Source organism: Marmota flaviventris, chromosome 15, assembly GCF_047511675.1.
Source record: "Marmota flaviventris isolate mMarFla1 chromosome 15, mMarFla1.hap1, whole genome shotgun sequence".
Taxonomy (NCBI): domain Eukaryota; kingdom Metazoa; phylum Chordata; class Mammalia; order Rodentia; family Sciuridae; genus Marmota; species Marmota flaviventris.
In genome coordinates this window covers 17,168,174-17,191,067 of record NC_092512.1, presented here as the reverse complement: position 1 = coordinate 17,191,067, position 22,894 = coordinate 17,168,174, and the positions used below count along the sequence as shown (strand labels likewise).

The 22,894-nt window shown below is 35.1% G+C and overlaps 1 protein-coding gene across 9 annotated transcripts in view; it reads left to right on the top strand.

Moving 5' to 3' along the window:
• Tbc1d31 (TBC1 domain family member 31) overlaps nt 1-22,894 on the top strand; it is a 67,573-nt gene that overhangs the window by 8,363 nt on the left and 36,316 nt on the right. For 4 of the 9 annotated variants that reach the window (XM_027949661.2, XM_071602148.1, XM_027949656.2 and 1 more), the window contains exons 3-7: nt 4,969-5,084; nt 7,346-7,524; nt 14,760-14,911; nt 17,536-17,695; nt 19,375-19,575. In XM_027949661.2, coding sequence (XP_027805462.2) covers nt 4,969-5,084; nt 7,346-7,524; nt 14,760-14,911; nt 17,536-17,695; nt 19,375-19,575 — 808 coding nt within the window. Of the gene's footprint in view, nt 1-2,536; nt 2,597-4,968; nt 5,085-7,345; nt 7,525-14,759; nt 14,912-17,535; nt 17,696-19,374; nt 19,576-22,894 lie in introns of those variants that run through there. The other 5 variants (XM_071602153.1, XM_071602152.1, XM_071602150.1 and 2 more) reach the window with 2 other exon arrangements.

The following is a 22,894-nucleotide window of genomic DNA, read 5'->3' as shown; positions in this document are numbered from 1 at the left end:
AATGTAAAGATTGTGGCAAACCTTTTGGTCAAAAATCACACCTTATTTGCCACAGTAGAACTCACACTGGAGAGAAGCCCTACAAATGTAAAGATTGTGGCAAAGCTTTTGGTCAAAAATCACACCTTATTTGCCACAGCAGAACTCACACTGGAGAGAAGCCCTACAAATGTAAAGATTGTGGCAAAGCTTTTGGTCAAAAATCAAACCTTATTTGGCACATCAAAACTCACACTGGAGAGAAGCCCTACAAATGTAAAGATTGTGGCAAAGCTTTGGGTCAAAAATCAGACCTTATTTGCCACAGGAGAACTCACACTGGAGAGAAGCCCTACAAATGTAAAGATTGTGGCAAAGCTTTTGGTAAAAAATCACACCTTATTTACCACAGCAGAACTCACACTGGAGAGAAGCCCTACAAATGTAAAGATTGTGGCAAAGCTTTTGGTCACAAATCACTCCTAATTTGCCACAGGAGAACTCACACTGGAGAGAAGCCCTACAAATGTAAAGATTGTAGCAAAGCTTTCGGTCAAAAATCACACCTTACTTGCCACATCAGAACTCACACTGGAGAGAAGCCTTACAAATGTAAAGAATGTGGCAAAGCGTTCAGTCAAAAATCACTCCTAATTTGCCACAGAAGAACTCACACTAGAGAGAAGCCCTACAAATGTAAAGATTGTGGCAAAGCTTTTGGTCGAAAATCACACCTTATTTGCCATAGCAGAACTCACACTGGAGAGAAGCCCTACAAATGTAAAGATTGTGGCAAAGCTTTTGGTAAAAAATCAAACCTTATTTGGCACATCAGAACTCACACTGGAGAGAAGCCCTACAAATGTAAAGATTGTGGCAAAGCTTTTGGTAAAAAATCAAACCTTATTTGCCACAGCAGAACTCACACTGGAGAGAAGCCCTACAAATGTAAAGATTGTGGCAAACCTTTTGGTCGAAAATCAGACCTTATTTGCCACAGCAGAACTCACACTGGAGAGAAGCCCTACAAATGTAAAGAATGTGGAAAAGCTTTGGGTCAAAAATCAGACCTTATTCGCCACAGGAGAACTCACACTGGAGAGAAGCCCTACAAATGTACAGAATGTAGCAAAGCTTTTGGTCAAAAATCACACCTTATTCGCCACAGTAGAATTCACACTGGAGAGAAGCCCTACAAATGTAAAGATTGTGACAAAGCTTTTGGTCTAAAATCAGACCTTATTTGCCACAGAAGAACTCACACTGGAGAGAAGCCCTACAAATGTACAGAATGTGGCAAAGCTTTTGGTCGAAAATCATACCTTGCTTGCCACATCAGAACTCACACTGGAGAGAAGCCCTACAAATGTACAGAATGTGGCAAAGCTTTTGGTCAAAAATCACACCTTATTTGCCACAGGAGAACTCACACTGGATAGAAGCCCTACAAATGTAAAGATTGTGGCAAAGCTTTTGGTCAATTATCAGACCTTATTTACCATAGCAGAACTCACACTGGAGAGAAACCCTACAAATGTAAAGAATGTGTCAAAGCTTTTGGTGAAAAATCAAACCTTATTTGCCACAGAAAAACTCACACTGGAGAGAAGCCCTACAAATGTACAGAATGTTGCAAAGCTTTTGGTCACAAATCACACCTTATTTGCCACAGGAGAACTCACACTGGAGAGAAGCCCTACAAATGTAAAGATTGTGGCCAACCTTTTGGTCGAAAATCAGACCTTATTTACCACAGTAGAACTCACATTGGAGAGAAGCCCTACAAATGTACAGAAGGTGGCAGAGCTTTTGGTGACACATCAAACCTTATTCGCCACAGGAGAAATCACACTGGAGAGATGCCCTACAAATGTAAAAAATGTGGCAAAGCTTTTGGTAAAAAAATAGACCTTGACCACAGCAGAACTCACTGGAGAGAAACCCTACAAATGTAAAGAATGTGGCAAAGCTTTTACTCAAAAAACAGGCTTTATTTGCCACAGAAGTACTCACACTAGAGAGAAGCCTTACAAATGTAAAGAATGTGGCAAAGCGTTCAGTCAAAAATCACACCTTATTTGCCATAACAGAACTCACACTGGAGAGAAGCCTCACAAATGCAAAGTATGTGACAAAGTTTTTACTCAAATATTACACCTTATTTGCCACAGTAGAATTTACACTGGAGAGAAGCCTTACAAATATAAGGAATGTGGCAAAGCTTTTAGCAATAAAACAGGCCTTATTCACCACAACAGAACTCACACTGGAGAATAGCCCTACAAAAGTGAATAATGTGGAAAAGTTTTAATAAAAAATAAAACTGTATTCACCACAGCAGAAGACATCCTGGTGAATGTGAAATGTGAATAAAGTAATAATACTTTTAAAGAAAGACTAAACCTTGGGGCTGGGGTTGTAGTTCCGTGGTAGAGTGCTAGTGTAAAGAATCAGATGTAACTGCGTTACTATTACTGTCCTTGATGGAGTCTGCCTGCAAACAGGATATTCTGTCAAGGTATAGATAGGTAACAGCAGACATGCTTGAAAACGAGGTGTCTACTGTCCTTGGGAGGGCCTACTTGCAAACTAGAGACACCTTCAAGGTTTAGATAAGGTAACTACGGACATGCTTGAAAACAAGGTGTCTACTGTCCTTGGGAGGACTTGCCTGCAAACGGGATGTTCTGCCAAGTGGGCTAAGAAGGCGCTGAGAAAAATTTTATTATCTGTTCTTAACAAAGAGCAGAGCTCAACATACTCCAGGCCGAGAATAGATTAGCCATGAGAAGCGGGTCACTTCTGATTAGAAAGTAAAACTTCTGTATGCTATGTTTAATTAGCTGAAAGACCTGATTTATTGATGTTGGAAGGCTGACTTCTTTGTTCACAATACTATAAAAAGATTGCTTGTACACAATAAAGAACTTTTTTTCTGCTGCTGCTTTGCTTGCTCTGCTTCTTCTTTCTTTTCCCATGCTGACCTGCAAGTGAATTACTGCAACATGCTAGCCTTTCATGTTTGAGATCCTGGGTTCGATCCTCAGCACCACATAAAAATAAATAAGTGAAATAAAGGTATTGTGTCCAACTACAACTAAAAAGTAAACATTAAAAAAAAGAAAGACTAAACCTTATTAACAGAATTTATACAGAAAAGAACCCCTACAAGTTGAAACAATGCAGCAAAGCTTTTAATAAGAAATCAATTCTTTTCACCACTAGGCTACTTATTCTGGAAAGAAGACATCTAAATGTAGAGAATGTAGAAACATTTTAATTATATATCATATATTACTAGACATCAGAGAAAACACACTGGAGAGAAGCTCTACAAATGAGACCATTGTATTACCATTACTCTAAGAAAGGGACAACATTTAATCCTCACCACGATAAACATAGCGTAGAGAAAATTTTGAAATGTGAAAATTGACAATGTGACAATGCCTCCAAAATTTATTCAGCAATACTCAGCGCCTGTGGATGCATACTGGTTAGAGAAAATACAAATGGAAAAAAAATTGTAGCTACATGTTTCTTAAACACTGCTTATTTTTGGAGAATTCATTGTGCCCAGAAACCCTAAAAAGTTAAATAATATATCTAAAATGTATTTAAATTTTAAATTCATTAAACTTCTGAAAACTCATACTAGTAGTGAACATTGAACAGATTTTGTCCAAAATGTATGCCTCATATAACAATGAAACATTTATAATAAATGTGAGAGTATAGTAAACTTATTATCTATATGTTACACCTTGGTGTATATGAGTATCAGTAAAATACTTAACTCATTTAAATTTAGAAAACAAGTAGTTGTCTTTAAATTTTGCTTAAATTTATTAAGCATTATCAAGTTATTTTGTAGAAATATCAGTCATAAATATCATATGCATAGTGAAGAAACCTCATCTTTCAAAGAATATAATTGTTTTTCTAAATCAAAAATTACTATTTTCACTTTTGAATACTGAGAAAAGAATTATATGAAATCTATTTTTGATGTGTAACACTCAAGTGTAATATTTTAAACTTTTTTTTTTTTGTATTTCAGTTTAAGTTTAGGTATTTTTATACACTGAGCCACATTCCTAAGCCCTCTCTCCACTTTTTCAAATTTTGAGACTGTCTTGCTAAATTGCTTGAAACCACACTAAGTTGCTGAGGCTGAATTTAAATTTCTGAAATTACTCAGCTTCCCAGTTTGCTTGGATTACAAGCATGGACCATCATGCCAGGTTTACAGTGCATTTTTTTAACCTATATTTACCTTATGTGTGCAATATGTCTTTATAACTGAATATTTGTTTATGTGTTAACACTCATGTATTGCATCCTGTTGTTAAATGACAGACATCATAGTAAGAAATAAAAATAAAAATGGCAGAGGATGTAGCTCAGTGGTAGAGCACCCCTGGGTTTAATCCCTAGTACTGAAGGAAAACAACAACAAATGATGAAAGTTAATATAACCAGTATTCTTTGATTGAATCCAGAGGTGCTTTACCACTGAGCTCCTTTTCTTAATGAATTCCTTTTCTTCCTTGCCTCTCCCTCCATTCATTTGCCATTGCTGCCAGGAACATCTTCCTAAAAGACATGCCTGATCCTGATTTTGCTTTGCTAAAAACTAATGGTGGGTGCTGGGGTTGTGGCTCAGGGGTAGTGCGCTTACCTAGCACGCAAGAGGCACTGGGTTCAATCTTCAGCACCACAAAAATAAATAAAATAAAGGTATTGTGTCCATCTACAACTAAAAAAAAAAATTTAAAAAAACTAACTTAATGGTGGCTTCCCATTTTGTGTAAGTAAAATTCAAACTCTTTAATATGACACGTAGCACTTTTCATAACCTACTTTTTGTCTATCAAAATGGCTCATTTTTCTGGGCCTCATTTTCCTCATTTCTAAAGACTCCTCCAGCATAAAATTTGTGGATTTATATATAGAATTTCTGATTATAACTAAGTGATCTCTTCATAGGTTTAATCTTGTTCAGCGAACAACACAAGCTTGCACGGCTCTGGCCTTTAATCTTCATAGGAAATCTGAATTCCTTGTGGCATTGGCTGATTATTCTGTTAAATGCTTTGATATAGGTAAGAAGTCCTCTTCTTTGAGTTTTGAACCAGAGCAAATCATAGACTGAAGAACTGCAAAGAATTAACCCATAAGACTGCCATCACTTCAGACACAGTGGCAAGCTGTGGGGTGAGAGTAGGGAACAGACCCAGGACCCTCTTCACTTCAGATAGGCTGCTTCCCAACTCATGGTTCCCCAACTACCTTCAGGTTCGGTGATTCATTAGAACAACTCACAGAATTTAGAAAAGCATTATACTTGTGATTATAGTCATAACGTAGCAAAAATTAGAGCCAGCCAAAGGAAGGAGAGGTATAATATAATCTGGGAATCTTCTAAAAGGGAAGCTTCCTTTGTCCTCGGGGACACATTACCCTCCCAGCACTGACCTGTAGCAGTCAGCACCAATGTTGCTAACCCCGGAAGTTCACCAAGCCTGGTGTCAGGTTTTATCACTAAAAAGGCATGATTGATTGAAATATCGCCCATGTGGTAGAATAAATTTCTAGTGCTCCTGCCCTCCCAAGAGGCTAGACTCATAGACCTTCTAATGATGTGATTGGTCTTTCTGTGCAGTCAGGCCCTACTGAGTTCTCTTAACATAAACCATTTTTATGTTGCCTGAGGGACCACCATGAATAATGGGTTGGGAAATTACCTCATAGGAGCCTAAACAAAAACCAGACCTCTCTTTGGAGGAAAAACTCCTTATTCTATAGGTATATATTAAAAAGAAAATAAAATATATGTATAATAACTGGTATGTTTTATACCACATTATATATAATATATACATATATAAAATGTATTATATATACTATTTATGTTATATATATATATGTAATATATATACGTATGTACATGTGTATATATATAATATGAAAAAGTGTATTCACTGTAGAAAATTTGGAAACAACAGAAAAGTATGAGGATAAAATAAAAATTATAATTTTACTGTAATATGTATACATATACATATACATATTGGAGGGGTTACTGGAGATCGAATCCAGAGGTGCTTTACCACTGAGCTATATCTTCAGCCCTTTTAAATTTTTTTTTACTTTAAGACAGGGTCTCACTAAGTTGCTTAGGACCTCTCTAAGTAGCTGAACCACTTAATGTATCAATTTTTAATTTTGCTAATTGACATTGAAAAAACATAATTTCATTTAATAAAGCAGGGACATTAAAGAATAATATTTTAACATTAGCTTTATGAAAAACTTACAGTATTATCCTTTTTTCATTTTACTGAAGACCAGTGAAAAATTAGTCATTAACTAATACCAGACTTTCCATTGGTGTTTGGAAGCCACAACTGTTTTCCTAAGAAATTTGTTCCTGTAGCTTCAGTTTTGACCCAGTTTGAATGTTTCCATGTTGTTGTCTTGCTTTCTGACTATTCTCAGTTCCATCTTTATGGAGGAAGGATTCTGGTCATAAAAGTAAAGCTTGCCCACTGTAGAAAATTTGGAAACATTACAGAGAAATGTGAGGATAAAATAAAAATTATTATACTTTTACTACTTAGTGATAATTATCATGGATAGTTTTTGGTGTTTTCCTTACCAGGCAGTTTCTCTGCTTACACAAATACACACACCTCAAAATCAATTTTTAAAATCAAACTTTTCTCTTTCCCATGCTGCAAAATCTGTTCTTCCTCTTGTTTTTCTTACATAATAGTATCAGTATCTACTTCCATAACTAGAACCACTGGAGTCATAATTCCTCCTTTATCTCAATACATTAATTTGATCACTAAGTCCTTTGATATTTCTCCTTCATAGCTTTTGAATTTATTTCATTTTTCCATTATCCTTTCTTAGTTTACCTCATCTCCTGCCTGGATTTTTATAGCAACACATAAAGGAGTCTTGTTCAATATCTTCCCTTCTTCCAGTACATACTCCATATGTGCTCAAAGTATTCTTTGTAAAATATGGACCATATATGCTACTCTTCTACATAAAACTATTACCCACAAGAGAATTCCCAGACTCAGTGTCACATTTGAGGCTATTCTCAAACTCTTTGTAGGCCTCATCCTCTGATACCTCCATCAGACACATGTTACTAACATGTCCCATGGTACACTTTATCAGCCAGCCATGCGGGCTTCCCTTTTCGTGGATATTGGTGGAGGTGCCTTATGTAATATGTAGTTATCAGTTAAATCAGTTCATGCATAGTGTTTACGTACAGTAGTATGTATAGGTGAACATGTAGAATGTATAGTGCTTCACTTGTGCAACAATTTTATTTTTACCATAGTCACCAAGGAGCTAGTTAGCTGGATGAGAGGACATGAATCATCAGTATTTTCAATCTCTGTGCATGCATCAGGGAGATATGCCATCACCACTTCTTCTGATACAGCACAACTGTGGGACTTGGATACCTTTCAGAGAAAAAGAAAACTGAATATTCGCCAGTCAGTGGGCATACAGAAGGTGAGTGATAGGCATCTTGGCATGTGCTTTTCAGACTAAGTTTTCTTTTTTAAAGTTTTATTATAATTACAGCTGTGAAAACCCAACTCTCACAATGTGATGGTTTCAGTTTCTAGCTGCAGCCCCATAATTTTGTTATGAGCAACTTCAATCATATAGCAATTTGTCTGTATTATGGATTTATCCATCTTCCCATCCTTCTGTTCATTAATTCTTTGTAGTGTGTTTTAAATCATAGACATCAGTGTACTTGAGCCTGTGTTTAATTGACTATAGTTCAATATTTATTAATGTAAGATTTTTATATGATGAAATACATAGGTCTTAAGTATTCATTTGTTAAGTTCAACAAATGCATACAACCATATAACCTATATAGCCCTATCATTACCATTATCCCAGAAATTTCCAACATATCCTTCCTGGGTAAGCACTAGTATAATGTTTTCCACCATAGGTTGGTTTTGCCTTTTCTAAAATTTCATACAAATTAAATTACTCAGTAATAGTTTATGTAAGGTTTTTTCACTCAGCATAATGTTTGAGATTTCATCTATATTTTAGGTATCAATAGCTTGTCCATTTTATTACTTATTAGTATTCCATTGTATAAATATACTACCTTTTTAAAAAATTTTCAATTTCTTAACTGGGAATGGTGACAGATGCCTGTAATGCCAGTGACTTGGGAGACTGGGGTGGAAGGACCACAAGTTCAAGTCCAAGCTCAGCAACTTAGCAAGACCCTATCTCAAAATAAAAACTATATGGTCTGGGGTTGTGGCTCAGTGGTAGAGCGCTTGCCTGGAATGTGGGAGGCACTAGGTTTAATTCTCAGAAGTGCATATAAATAAATAAATGAATAAAATAAAGGTCCATCGACAACTAAAAAAATATTTTTTAAAAAACCTTATATATATGAAAAATTAAAAGTGCTCAGGGTGTAGCTCAGTTATAGATTACCCTTGGGTTCAATCCCCAGAACTATACAGACAGACTCACAAATCCATTTCTTTTGCTTTTAAGTTTAATTTTTTTCTTTTTGATTAGCTAAGTACTGTTTTCAGGAGTATCTAGGTCTCCCATGTGATAGTTTACTTTGCTTGAGGTTATATTGTATTTGCAGTATTGCTTTTAATTTCTTTGTTATTAACAGGAACAGCTAGTAATGCATGTCAAACCAAAAATTTGTTTTGTAGTCCCCCTGGAAATCCCAGAGTTCCTTTGTGTGCCTTTAATAATTAAAAAGAGATAAAGTTATAGCCAGCTTATTCAGTAGGGCTTTAGACTAAATGTCTTAGTAGGTCTTTTCTTCTTTAATTGCTTTAGCACTTAAATTGAATTTTAAATTCCAAAGAAAAGAGCATTGGGAATTGGAGCCCACAATGGAAATAGAGTTATAAAACAACAACACAAAGACCATCTGTTCCTTTTACCATGAAATTAAAATTATACACACTAGATAGTTGCCAATGCTAACCTTCCTTGGTAATTTAGACATTTTAGTTTAAAAAAGTATGATTCCAAATATTAGTGGTATAAGAATAAAATTAAATTTGGGGGAAAAATGTATATGTATGATATATGCATATAAGTGTACTATTTTAAGAATAGAACGCCATAGTCTATAAATTACCAGCAAACTCTTTCTTAAAGAACTAGATTGTAAATGTTTTTGTCTTTTCAGGCCAAGAGTAAAATTATGTAGCCCCTTAAAAATGTAAAACATTCTTAGTTCCTGGGCTATACAAAAATTAGAGGTGGGCTAGACAGTTCTACCACTGGCTTACACTGTTGAAAATAGGAAATAAATATCCTACTCTTAAAGTAAAATTTAAGTCTTTTTAAATTTTTACTAATCCTGGATTTTTATTCTAGGTTCTGATTTCTAAATTTTAAGTAGAACTTTGAAATATTTTTTTATTTTGCTGATGCATGAAATCCTTGAAGTAACTTTCTTTGGGTCTTTTGCTATGAAGTTCATTTTTTTTTTTTTTTTTTTGGCCTTCTGAGTTTGGTTTATTTTGCTTAACATAGGTGTCAAGATCCATCCATTTTCATTTAAATGACATAATTTTTTTCCAGATTCTTTTTTAAAATTTGTTTTAATTAGTTACACATGACAGTACAATGATCTTGACATATCATACCTTTGAATCAAATGGGGTATAATTTCTCATTACTCTGAGTATATAGGTTGCAGAATCACATTGATCATACAGTCACGTATATACATACAGCAATACTATGTCTATTTTATTCTGCTGTCCTTCCTATTCCCCCTTCCCTTCCCTCCCCTCCCATATGAAGTTCATTTTATGATGGCACTTTTAGTGCCATCATAAAATATTCCACTTTTTAGTCTAAAAATGTTCCATTTTTTTTCTCCATGACATTAACTTTTTGGAGATATCAGGCCAGTTGTTTTGGAAAATGCCCCACATTCTGTATTTGTCTTAGTGTTTCATCATTGTTGTTTAACTTGTTTTTTGCTACTGTGCATTTCTTATGAACTAGAAGTTAAATCTAAAGACTTTGCGATAGAGTCATGTTAAACTTTTCAACAAAATATTTACCAATGCAAATCACTTAGCACAGTGCTGGTTGCCCAGAAGTGTTTAACTCGGTGGCAAAATATGTTTTGACCTTGGTTAATAGGGCAGCAAAAATTTGAACTGAATTGATGTGAGGTTGTAATAACATATTTGAGTATAAGCTGTTGGCATAGGTCATATGATGCTATGGAATATGTGTTACATTGCAGTACTTAAGTTGAAAATAATTCTGAAATACATCTGGCCTCAAAGGTTTCAGACAAAGAACTATGGATCTTTGTTTCAAAGTGTTTTTATTTATTTATTTGCTACTGGGGATTGAACCCAGGGGTGCTTTTCCATTGAGATATATCCCTAGTCCTTTTTGTTTCTTATTTTGAGACAGAGTCTCACTAAATTGCCTAGGTGGCCATGAACTTGAGATCTTCCTGCCTCAGCCTACCAAATCGCTGGGATTATAGATATGAGCCACTATGTCTGACTTTCAAAGTGGTTTTTTTTTTTTAATTTTTTTTAGTTGTAGATGGACACAGTATCTTTATTTTATTTATTTATTTTTTTAATGTGGTGCTGAGTATTGAACCCAGTGCCTCACGCACATGAGGCAAGTGCTCACTGAGCTACAAACCTAGCCTTCAAAGTATTTTTAAAAGGACTCTAACCCCTTTCCACTGATTTTTTTTCTTTTTTCTTTTGGTATGTATTAGGAGCAGAAATACTAATAGCAATAGATGCCAGTTGCTTACATACAATGTAACTGGCACTTTGTTTTTATAAAAGGATAAACTGAAGTTCAGAAACATGAAGTAACTTGTTTTTATAAAAGGATAAACTGAAGTTCAGAAACATGAAGTAACTTGTTTTTTATAAAAGGATGAACTGAAGTTCAGAAACATGAAGTAACTTGTTTTTATAAAAGGATAAACTGAAGTTCAGAAACATGAAGTAATTTGTTTTTATAAAAGGATAAACTGAAGTTCAGAAACATCAAGTAACTTGTCCTGTGTTGCATTGTTTGCAAAAAGAGTTGCAGTTTGAATTCAAACCTGTCTTTCCGAAAAGCTTTCCATCACACCATATTGCTTCTCAGGTAAACCAGTTACACCTCTTCAAATTATTACATTGTGATTCTTTTGTTGAAGCTTCAAAGTAAGATATTCAGTTCTTCATGGATTTAGGAATAAATCCTGGCTTTATGATTCCTGTGGTTTAGTATGTATCAGAAAAAGTTTTTAATTTTATTCATTTATTTAGGTACTAGAGATTGAACCCAGGGGTGTGTACCCACTGAGCCATATCCCCAGCCCCTTTTTTAAAATTTTTCATTTTGAGACAGGTTCTCACTAAGTTGCTTAGAGCCTCACTTTGTTCCTGAGGCTGGCATTGAACTTGCAATCCACCTGCCTCAGCCTCCTGAGCTGCTAGGATTATAATAGGCATGCATCACCACACCCAGCCAGAAAAAGCTTTATGATGGATATCAGGACATGTTTAATAGTGTTGCCAAGCTTAATTCTGGGTCTCCTTACAATGAGAACTTGCTAAATTATGCATTTGACCTTAACTTGCTAATGTAACTATCCTAAAGTCTTCAGACTTTAAGAATAGCTTACATACATCTCAAAATTGAATTGGAAAGTTCTGATTTGGATATAATTTGTGTTTTGTCCCTCAGAGGTGCAAGTGCTGGTCCTTAATGTGGCAGTGTTGGGAGATGGGGCCTTCATTGAGGCTCCACACTTAGAAGGAATCAATGCAGTTCTTGGGGGACTCTGGTAAAGGAGAAAGAGATTGTGAAAAGAGCAAGCCTGGCCCCTGAATTCCTCTGGCTTCTTGCCTTGTGGTTTCTCCCTCTCTCTTACCCTTCCAGAGTGTTGCTGCTATACTGTCTCCAGAAAGCCCTCATCAGGGCTGAGCAAGAGGAGGTACCACACTCTTAGACCTCTATAAATGTAAACTATGTAAACCTCTTTTACAGATTCCCTAATCTCAGGTATTTTATTATGGAAACAGAAAAAAAGACTAACACAGAAAGTTTAGGATTTTCACATTCTACAAGGAAAAACTGCAACCCCATCCCTGAATTCAACACCCCCAATATATATTGTTAATGTTTTTCCTAAGTTTTTTATGGTATCAATAGATGACACTATCTAAATAATAGTGACATATGATTCATTAAGAACAATTTTGTAATCATTAAAATCTGGCAATTAAAATCACAAATCTAGTAATGAATAATCATGCAGGCACTAATCTATCACAACTATTCCCCTAAAATAGCAATTGATGCTCATTAACTTTTAAGCTTTTGCTTCTCCAGTTGGAATAAACTTTATTACTTTTCTAGAAAAAATGACTGCAAATTATAATAAGAATTTTATTATGTCATTTTTGATATTTTTAAAAAATATTTATTTTTTAGTTGGACATAATACCTTTATTTTATTTATTTTTACTTGGTGCTGAGGATTGAACCCAGGGCCTTGCATGTGTTGGGCAAGCACTCTACTGCTGAGCCATAGCCCCAGCCTTTCAAACAGTTTCTTAATGTATTTATTATAGATTATAATGTATCTATTGTAAATATCTTCTATAAGACCTTTATATTATAAATTTTCCTAACATAATCAATCTCTTAGCAGACTACTAGGAGTTGTGTTTAGCAAGTGAGCCAAACACAAAAAGTGACAAGGTGGATCAGATCCTTGTATGATCTACCAGAATTTTATGTAGTTATTAGCATTTTTATTGTGTCTGATTGACATTAATCCAGAATAGATGGTTTTAATTAACCAATATATTTCATGGTGTGTTGTATATGTGTAAATATTGTGCAGGGCTGTGGATGTGGCTCAAGAAGTAACAAGCTTGTCTGGCATGTGCGGGGCACTGGGTTCAAACCTCAGCACCACATAAAAATAAAATAAAGATGTTGTGTCCACCGAAACTAAAAAATAAATATTAAAAAATTCTCTCTCTCTCTCTCTCTCTCAAAAAAAAAAAAAATATTGAGCAGATGTATTCATAGAATTGAATTTGAGGCCGTTTAAGCTCTGGTGAGAAAATGGTGGTCAATTTTAATTAAAATTTTGTACTATCAAAAGGAAGTATTATTAATGCTTGTATAAAATGGAAATTAAGAGAGTAAAATAAAGACATTTTAACTCTGCTATTAATGAATTTCTCTCTCAGTTCTTTATATAAATCAAATCTGTAATAAAATATGATCATGTATGCCTTTTCACCTTTTTAGTCTTATAAATAATGCTTATATTTATCTTAAAATGATTTCCAACTATTCTCAAAGGACTGTCTCTCTCTCTTTTTTTTTTTGGTAGTTGTGGTGATTGGGGAGTAGGGGTAGAAACCAGGGGTGCTCAACCACTGAGCTACATCCCCAGCCCTTTTTATTTTTTAATTTGAAACAGGGTCTCACTAAGTTGTCAAAATTGGCCTTGAACTTGGGATCCTCCTACTTCTCAAGTTGCTGAGACTATAGGCGTGCACCACTGCGCCTGGCTGCCTGAAGGGCTAACTCTAGGAAATGAATTAACTACCTGAGAGATGTATTTTAAGACTGCTGAGACAGGTTGTGTAATGTCTTTAGCTAGTGTTCACTCCCTGCAGCAGTGTGTGACACTGCCCTTTCCCTGCACTTTCACTGGTATTTTTAATATTTATCAGCATTTAGTATTGGAACTACTGCTGACTGACAAGGGTCATGTTCTGAGAGACATGTCGTTTGGTGATTTCACAGTTGTATGTTGTGTGAACATCAGAGAGTGAGTGTACTTAACACAAACCCTGATGGCATAGGTCACTCACCCTATGTGGCCTCTTGATGTGATCAAGAGATGGGGTGAGCATGACATATATGAGGCTGTTTCCAGGGCAACATAGCATACTTCTTTTTTTTTTTTTTTTTTAATGAGTAGAGTGAGTACAGTCTAAAGTAATGATAAAAAATATAGTATAATAAAAACATAGAGCAGAAACATAGTCATTTATTATTATCAGCTAGCATGTACTGTACATTATCGTGTGAACTATACTCTCACAACTGACAGTGCATTAGGTTTGTTTACACCAGCATCACCCACACACTTGAGTAATGAGTTGTGCTACCACCTCACTAGGTGATAGTAACTTTAAAGCTCTATTATGATTTAGGAGACAACGATGTTGACCGAAAAGAAACAATGAAACATTATGTGGCAGATGACTGATAGTTAATTTATAAATATGTGTTGGGTGTGTGTGTGTGTGTGTGTGAAGGATATGTTCTGAGAGATATGTGGTTTGGTGATTTCATTATTGTATATTGTGTGAACATCAGTTTGTTTATGTGTCTGTCATTGGTTTTTGAATAAATTTGATGCTCAGAATGTTATTTTCATTTGAGTCCTTTAATAAAAGATAAAAAGTTTTAGATTTTTACTTAGAATTTTGTGAATTGTCTAGTCATTACAGTCACATAATCTTTTAGTTGAAAAGGTTTTACCATTTCTTTTTTAGTGTATTATAATTTATGAAATATCAGTATTATCCTGTCATGTGTTAGAAATGTATTTTTCTCTAGTTTAAAAAAAGGTAATTTTTTTAAAAAAGGAAAATTTATAATTTTAAGAGGACTATCTGAACCTTACATAAAAGATAACTTGTTCTATTGCTCTTTAGGTTTTCTTTCTTCCTTTAAGTAATACCATCCTCAGCTGTTTTAAAGATAATTCCATCTTTGCCTGGGAATGTGATACTCTTTTTTGCAAATATCAATTGCCAGCTCCACCTGAAAGCTCAAGTATTATATATAAAGTGTTTGCTGTGACCAGGTAACGTGCATTTTAATACACTGGGAATTTTTAAAGAAATGTAATTTCAGCTGAAAATTACAAATTTTCATTGATTACCTTCTTGTCGAGTAAGGAACAGTTTTCTTCAAATTTAGACGTGGTCTGCAGGCTTTTTTTTTTTTACTTTATTTTTGCAAAATTTCAAAAATACACAAAAATAAAAAGGTGCATGAACTCTTAAGTACTCTGACCAGCTACAGTAATCAACTAATGGCTACTCCTGTTTTTGTCTGTATCTATTGCTCCTACTGTATTGTTTTGAACAAAGATTAAGTATATCATTTCATCCATAAATATTTCAATGCATACCTCTAAAAAGAGATAAGGGCTATTTTAAGAACATAACCATAGAGTCATTATCACGTTTTAAAAATTAAATATTTCTTAATATTGCCGTACATCATTGTTAAAATTTCCCTGATTTGTCTTTTTTATGACTGAATTGTTTAAATCAGCCACAGAACAAGGTTCACACATTGGATTTGGTGGATATGTATTTGTTAACTGATCATCTCTCCTGCAGTTTTATGTATTGTGGATTTTACTCTTTATGTCTATGTTGTATTATTAATATGTTCCTATTATGTATGTATTTCCTGTACGCTGATTATATTTGTATATCTAAAAACTGGAGACTTTATCTGAGCAAGAAGCAAGAAAATCTTATAAGTGGTTTGTGTACTTTCTTCAGGAGCAATCTAGAACCCTTTCTCTTCTGATTTTAATGGCCATTAATAATCATTACCTAGATCCACTATTGGACAAGTGGTTAGCACAATGGTGCTATTTTGACTTTCCTTCTTCACTTATTAACTAGTTCTAATTCTGTCATTTCTTCACTTATTAATTAGAACCCTTTCATAGAAACACTTCCACTCGTCCACCCTGATTACTTTGATATATAGTTTGTAAAGGAAAAACAGGAAAATGCTTGATTTTCTTCTCTTTCTTTTTTCAGCCAGTTTTCTATGTAAAAATTGATTTATTGGCATTTTTCAAAGGTGGTCATTGAAGTTTTTTATATTTAATCTTTGTAGACTCATAGATTTAACATAGTTGGTACATTTTAATGCAATGTAGTTTTAGGGGTTTTTGTTTGTTGTTGTGTGTGTAGATTGAACCCAGGGGTGCTTTAACACCCACCTACATCCTGTCCTTCTTGTTTTTTGTTATGAGACAGGTCTCTTGATAAGTTGCTGGGGCTGGCCTTGAACTTGTGATCCTCCTGCTTAGCCTCCAGAGTCGCTGGGATTACAGGCATACTTCACTGTGCCCAGCTTGCCATTAATAGCCTTGGTGGTGCATTGGTTCTTTCATCTTTGACCAGTGGGATCCTTTTCAAGTTTGTTCTTGAATCCCTTTTGATACCACCCCAGTTGCCTATAGTAGCTGTTATGCTTTCTGATAGGTCTAGATATTCCATGTCTATCTTGTACATTTTGTCCCAAGCCTGGAATCGGCTATTTCTCTAAAGAATGTGAGTTCAGTTTATTGGAAGATGGTATTTTGAGCCCCTAATCTTGTTGTGATTGGGTTGATCAGTATTTCTAGGCCTCTTCAATGGAAGAGCTGGGAAATTGGGGTCAATTCCTCTTTTCTCTCACTCTTCGTCTAGGTCATCAGTAAATCCCACCAACTATCAAACCATCATGGATCTCACACTTTAACAAATTACACTCATCAAATCGAGTTGTTCAAATTTTTTGTCCATTGTCACTGATCTTACCCTAGCCCAAGCAACTTTAGTCTCTTTTCAGACTGCTGTACTAGCCTCCTTATTTAGTCTACTTATTTTCACTTCCATTTCCTAACATCAGTCTCTGCACAAGCAGATAGAGTGATCTTTTAAATCATTGTCAGTGACGCTGGCGATATAGTTCAGTTGGTAGAGTGCTTGCCTAGCATGCATAAGGCCCTGGGTTCAATCCCCAGTACTAATTAAAAAAAAAAAAATCATTGTCAAGTCCTGTCACTTTCCTATATAGCTCTCTTCAAAGAGCTTTATTTCCTCCTCTGTCCCTGGCTGCTACAGTGGTAGCTGCCTTTTAGTAGGAACTTGATAAGTCCTCGAATAAATAAGCAATAGCCTTGCAAACCAATACTACTTATCCTTTTTGCACCTTTCCTTCTTTGAGTAGGAAAAGTTTGGCCTTTTTTAATGTTTTTATATGTATAGCAATGCACTATCAATTCTGTATAATTGTATGTGAAATATAAAAGTTGTATAGTTGTATAGTGAGAGATTATGCTCTAAAATGTAAATGTTACTCAGAAAATCCCTGATCAAGTGGTCACACAAGTGTTTGTTAAGCTGATGCCTTAACACAAAAGGTGAAAAAAATGTATGCATATACACACCCCTGTAAATGTAAACTGTCCTGTCTGGTAGCCACTGGCCACATGTGATTATTTAAATTAATAAAAATAAAAATTAATTTCCTCAGTAGCACTGGTCACAATTCAAGCAGTCAGTAATCATGTGGCTAGTGGTCACTACTTTAGACAGCATAGAGAGCATTTCTGTCATCACAGAAAGTTCTGTGGAACCGTAATGCTGTTGACAGGTCAGCTGGTCTTACTTTTTCATCTTTTTGGTAATATAGAGATGGTCGAATCCTGGCTGCTGGAGGCAAATCAAATCACCTTCATTTGTGGTGCTTGGAAGCTACACAGCTCTTCAGAATTATCCAAATGCCAACTAAAGTTAGAGCCATTCGCCATCTGGAATTTCTTCCTGATAGTTTTGATGCTGGTTCTAATCAGGTTAGTAATGGAATTGTAGGACATTAAACTATTTTAGCTTATACTTATTTAACTTATACCCTGACGGACAAGAATCTGAAATTCTAAGTATATTTTTTTTAATATTTATTTTTTGCTTATAGGTCGACACAATATCTTTATTTTTATGTGGTGCTGAGGATCGAACCCAGTGCCTCACGCATGCTTGGCGAGCACTCTACCTCTGAGCCACAACTCTAGCCCCTAAAGTATATTATTTTTGTGAAGAGGCTAGACTTGAAAAAATTGCAAAATCTTATGTTCTTTATATTTCTCACAAATATTTACCTTAACTTTCTTATTTTAATTGACCATCATGGACCTCACACTTTAACAAATTACACTCATTATGTTTTATGCATACGTACATACATACATATGTATACAGAATGTTTGCATATATATATCATATCTATTATACATACATTTTTTAATAGATAATGCATTCACATGGTTGAAATTATAAAACTTATAAAAAGCAGGTAGTGGTAAGGGCCTCAGCCCTCTCTCCCATGGGTCTGATCCCCTATAACCACTGTTTTTATATATAACATCATGTTTTCCCCTCTTTTTATACAATCCTTGCACCTTTTATCCTTCACTTAATTTGGAGATTATTCTCTATTAGTATAGAACTTCTTTTTTATAGCTGAGTAGTGTTTCATACTTATTTTTTTAAATCAGTTTTATTATTGGGCTCCTTAGTTAATTTTAGTCCTTTCCTGTTACAAATAATATAGCACAGAACAGCTTGTAGCAAATGCCATTTTACACATCCTATTTGTAAGATAAAATTCCAGAATTGAAATAATGGCATAAAGATCATGTGCATCTATAATTTGGATAGGATCTTACCAAAAGGTTTCCATTAGCTGCAGATGAGGGAGTTTGTTCTCTACCAGCTGATGAAGAGAAAAACACATTTTTGAGACTGTCCCCTCCAAACTAGTTTTTGTATAACAAGCAGCATCTGCATTTTGAGGAATCAGTTGGTGTTACCACTTATAGCTACCTGCTCTGAGAAAGAGCCTATGCCTAAGGCCCAGAGAGCAGAGAGTTTGTTTGCTTAAACTTTTTTATTACATGCTTTTAATGTTTCGAATTCAAATTAATTTTTTTCTCTTAAAAGACTAGCTTCCCTCTAACTCATCTACAACAAAGATGTTTTGCAACCCCAAATCTTTCTCCACTCCCCAAATATTAGTTACAATTGCAGAAGACAGGTAAACAGTGGGGAGCCTCACCAGGAGACATGGGTGCAGGTAGAGGGGAATTGGTAGATAAACCCTGTCTTCTCTGCTTCTGACAGCAGTGGAGGTAAAGGTTTGAAACTGTTAGTCATGTATCCCCTCTGTATGTCATCAGTGGACATGGCATACCTGTGGGGAGGGAAGATTCTTGTGTCACCTTTCATAGTCTCCCAGGATGCATTCCTGGTTAAAGCCAGATTTGGGCTTGAACAGAGCAAATCAACATGAACCATAATTAGTGCTTTTAAAATGTATAATGTCTCACTGAGAATGGATCTTCACTTGTCCCCCTACCAAAAATTATATTCATATATGAATACACACATGCCTAGTAAAGTATACGAATATACAGTTTGACTTTTAGACATTGGAAATGTTTTTTAATAATTCTTTGTTTCTTTCTACCTTTAGGTTCTTGGAGTGCTAAGTCAAGATGGTATTATGAGATTTATCAATGTACAGACTTGTAAACTTCTCTTTGAAATTGGAAGCCTTGATGAAGGAATTAGCACATCAGTAATTAGCCCACATGGACGATACATTGCATCTATTATGGAAAATGGAAGTCTGAATATATATTCAGTTCAGGCTTTAACACAAGAAATAAATAAGGTATGATATCAAGTAAACAACATCAGTTTTTTAAAAACATTTCAGTATTGTATCAAGAATAAAATCCATTGCACGAACAGTGCAACTCTACATCATGTACAATCAGAGAATTGAAATGTTGTGCTCTATTTGTGTACAATGAATTGAAATGCATTCTGCTGTCATGTATAACTAACTAGAACCAAAAAAAAAAAAAGAAGAAGAAGAAGAAGAATATCCATGCTCCTCTTTTCTGATTTGGAATTTACCACCTATTTTTTTGGTGTATTTTGTTGCTCTTATTCCCAGAGCCACATTTCCAGTTGTGATTTCTCACCAATGTTCCTTGCTTAAGTGGTTGCCTTTTTAAATGACCTGTTTGGTGTCCTTGTCTCATGCAAGATATCATTCATGATCTCCTTCCCACAAGAGGTATTTAATCTTAGTTTCTTTATTTCTGTCTCCTCTTTCTTCCCATCTTGTGGCTAGAAAAATTGAAGCTCTGTGACTGTTTCTTTATTTCCTAAATCTTGTTAATACTAAGTCATATAATTTCTTAAATTTGAAATATCTGTGTGCTGCTTCTCTGTCTCCATAATAACTGTACTTGTTTTTTTTCCTCATAAAGTACCCATGAATAGCAGTAATTTAAACAAATACCCTAACCTTAGAGCCCACGGTGCTATCCCTGCCCATCAGTCTTATCTCCTGTACAACATTTTTCTAAAATACTTTCATCATTATTTCTTAAATAATGACACTTTAGTGACTTCCTTCTTTTGCATTCTGTCCAGACTCTTCTACTTGGCTCTCAATGTCCTCTCTAATCCTTTTACCTCACTTATTTTCCCATACTTAAAACTTTTCTTATTGTCCATAATCAGTAATCAGCCCACATGGATGATACATTGCATCTATTATGGAAAATGAAGTCTGAATGTATTCGTACATATTCATGGTCCCTTGTTGGAACCATTTTTATTTCTGCATCTGGTACCTACATCAGATACACTCCCAGCCCTCTGCTGTGGTTCTCTAAAAGCCCTCCAGCTAACAAGTTAGATTGTATGCAGACTCCTAGTCGTCCTAGGGAAGTTTGTGCCCCAGCCTAGTCACACAGCTAGTCACTAGTAGAGCAGGTGTCTGATTCTTAACACAGTATTTGTGTGTGTGTGTGTGTCTCTTTTTTGCCTTTACCTTTTTAAAAACATTATACAAGTAATAAGTGTCTCATTTCAGGAAAAAAATCAAAAACTACCGATAACAAATAAATAAAAATTACTTAATGTCTCAGCATTCTCAGATGACTTTAATGTTTGCATTCTCAGTCTTTTGTCTTTTTTGTATAAATATATGCAGTCACCCCTTGCTATTTGTGGGTATATTTGAGAATTTGCCTATTCACTAAAATTTATTTGTAATGCCAAAATCATTTCTTGCGGAGCTTTTATAGTCATTTGCAGATGTAGTGAAAATTTTGAGTTGCTCTGTGCCCTAAAGTTGAACAAGGCAGTGCTTTGCTTTCTTGTTGCAGCTCTTGTATTCTAATCTTGTCTCTTTTTCGTGGTCCTTTTAGTGTCATGTTTCTGCACTTTGGGGCTTTCTGTTGTGATTTCATGGTTTAAACTGAAGCCTAGTCATAGTGCTATAGAGTTGTCTGTGGTGTTTCTGAGCACAAGAAGGCTGTGCTGTGCCTTAAATGAAAATATGTATGTTAGAAAAACTCATTTAGTCATTGTCACACTGCTTTGGGCTCTGGGTTCAATGATAATGAATCAACAATGTATATTGAATGAAGTTCTTTCTTTAAACAGAAGCACACATAAAACAAGGTTATATTATTGATCAGTTGATGAAAATGTTGTGGCCAGAGGCTCCCAGGAATTTAACTCTTTTCCCCTAGAATCAGGATTCAATATTCACTCATTCAGTGTTTGAAGTAAATCCACAGAGCTGCAAATAATCATCTAAACATGTGTATGTGTAGGTGTCTATAAACATGCATCTTCTCTAACATTGGATTATACTCTGTGGTTCTTATTTAGATTATTATGTTTACACATAACATATAGCAATATTTTATGTATTATAATATTTATTATATATTAATATATTTAAAAATATTTGTACATTATCTATCCTTAGTGAGAGACTTTTCAGCCTTATTAGTTAGTTTTTCAGTACTAACTAAACCATAGAAAGAGGCAGGGAGGTATCTGAGAACAACTGTGGTAGGAGTGACTCATAGAGTTCCTCCATGCTCTTATTTATTGAGCAAATTGAGATGACATTGAACAGAAAACCCAGCTTAATTTAAACAAGGTGGAATACTCTTTCCAAGTTTTGGGTACATCCCCTGCACCATCATTGTCTTTATGGATCTTCAGCTGCATATTCTCTAAAAACCTGAACCCACCTGTGTACCATTCCTTCCACATTTTGTTTCTGCACTTTCCTTGTCCTGAGAGAATTTCTGATACTGGGCTAATAATAAGTAAACGGATTCTTATGTGTTGAAATTGTAACAGTACAAAGGTATGTCAAATCAGGTCACATCTCAGGCCCTGACTCTTGGAGGTTGTAATTCAGGTGGACGATGAAGTACAACTAGGGGAAAACAACATTAGAATAAAAAAAAAAAGTTTGATACAAATTTAGAAGAAAGGGTTGAAGTCAGAGAGCAGATAAACTAAGGATATTAAAGATGAGCATAATATTTAAGTCAAGACTACTTTTAATTCTATTCCATAGATGAAGAATTAAAGAACTGAATCATAGAATATAAATGGTCGTTGTGCTTTAATTGTGTTTAGAATGTGGAAAGTCTCAGTGACCTTATCTGCTTATTTCTTTTGAATAAGGAGTATCTTCTGATTTCAAAGAGAATCTGATGTATGGAGAACAGATTCTAATGAGTCCTTTTACCTTGCATACATGGAAGTTGTCGGTTATTTTCCCATTTGATATACCCCATAAAAATAAGGGTTTGGGTCCTAAGTCATGCCATCTGAGCTGCCTCAAAGCAGTTGATATAGTAAAGAACTGACAGTCCTCACTGTGTGGATTATAGCCTTGAGTCTGGACAGAGAGGTGGGGGTCCTGTGCTGTCAGAGGAAAGTCATTTGGCAGTTTCCTCTCCCTTGGATATCACTTGAGCCTGAAGACTGCTAGGGTGGTTCTCTCAGAGTTTTGATGACCACGTGGGCAGCTATACCTTCTCTGGAGTAGAGTGTCACTGTACTACTAACCTTGTCATGCAAGCATGGAAATGGGTTTGCATTGTATGGTTTTAGGCCAGCTTTCAAGGAATAATTAAATTCTCCCTATTGCTGATATTAAT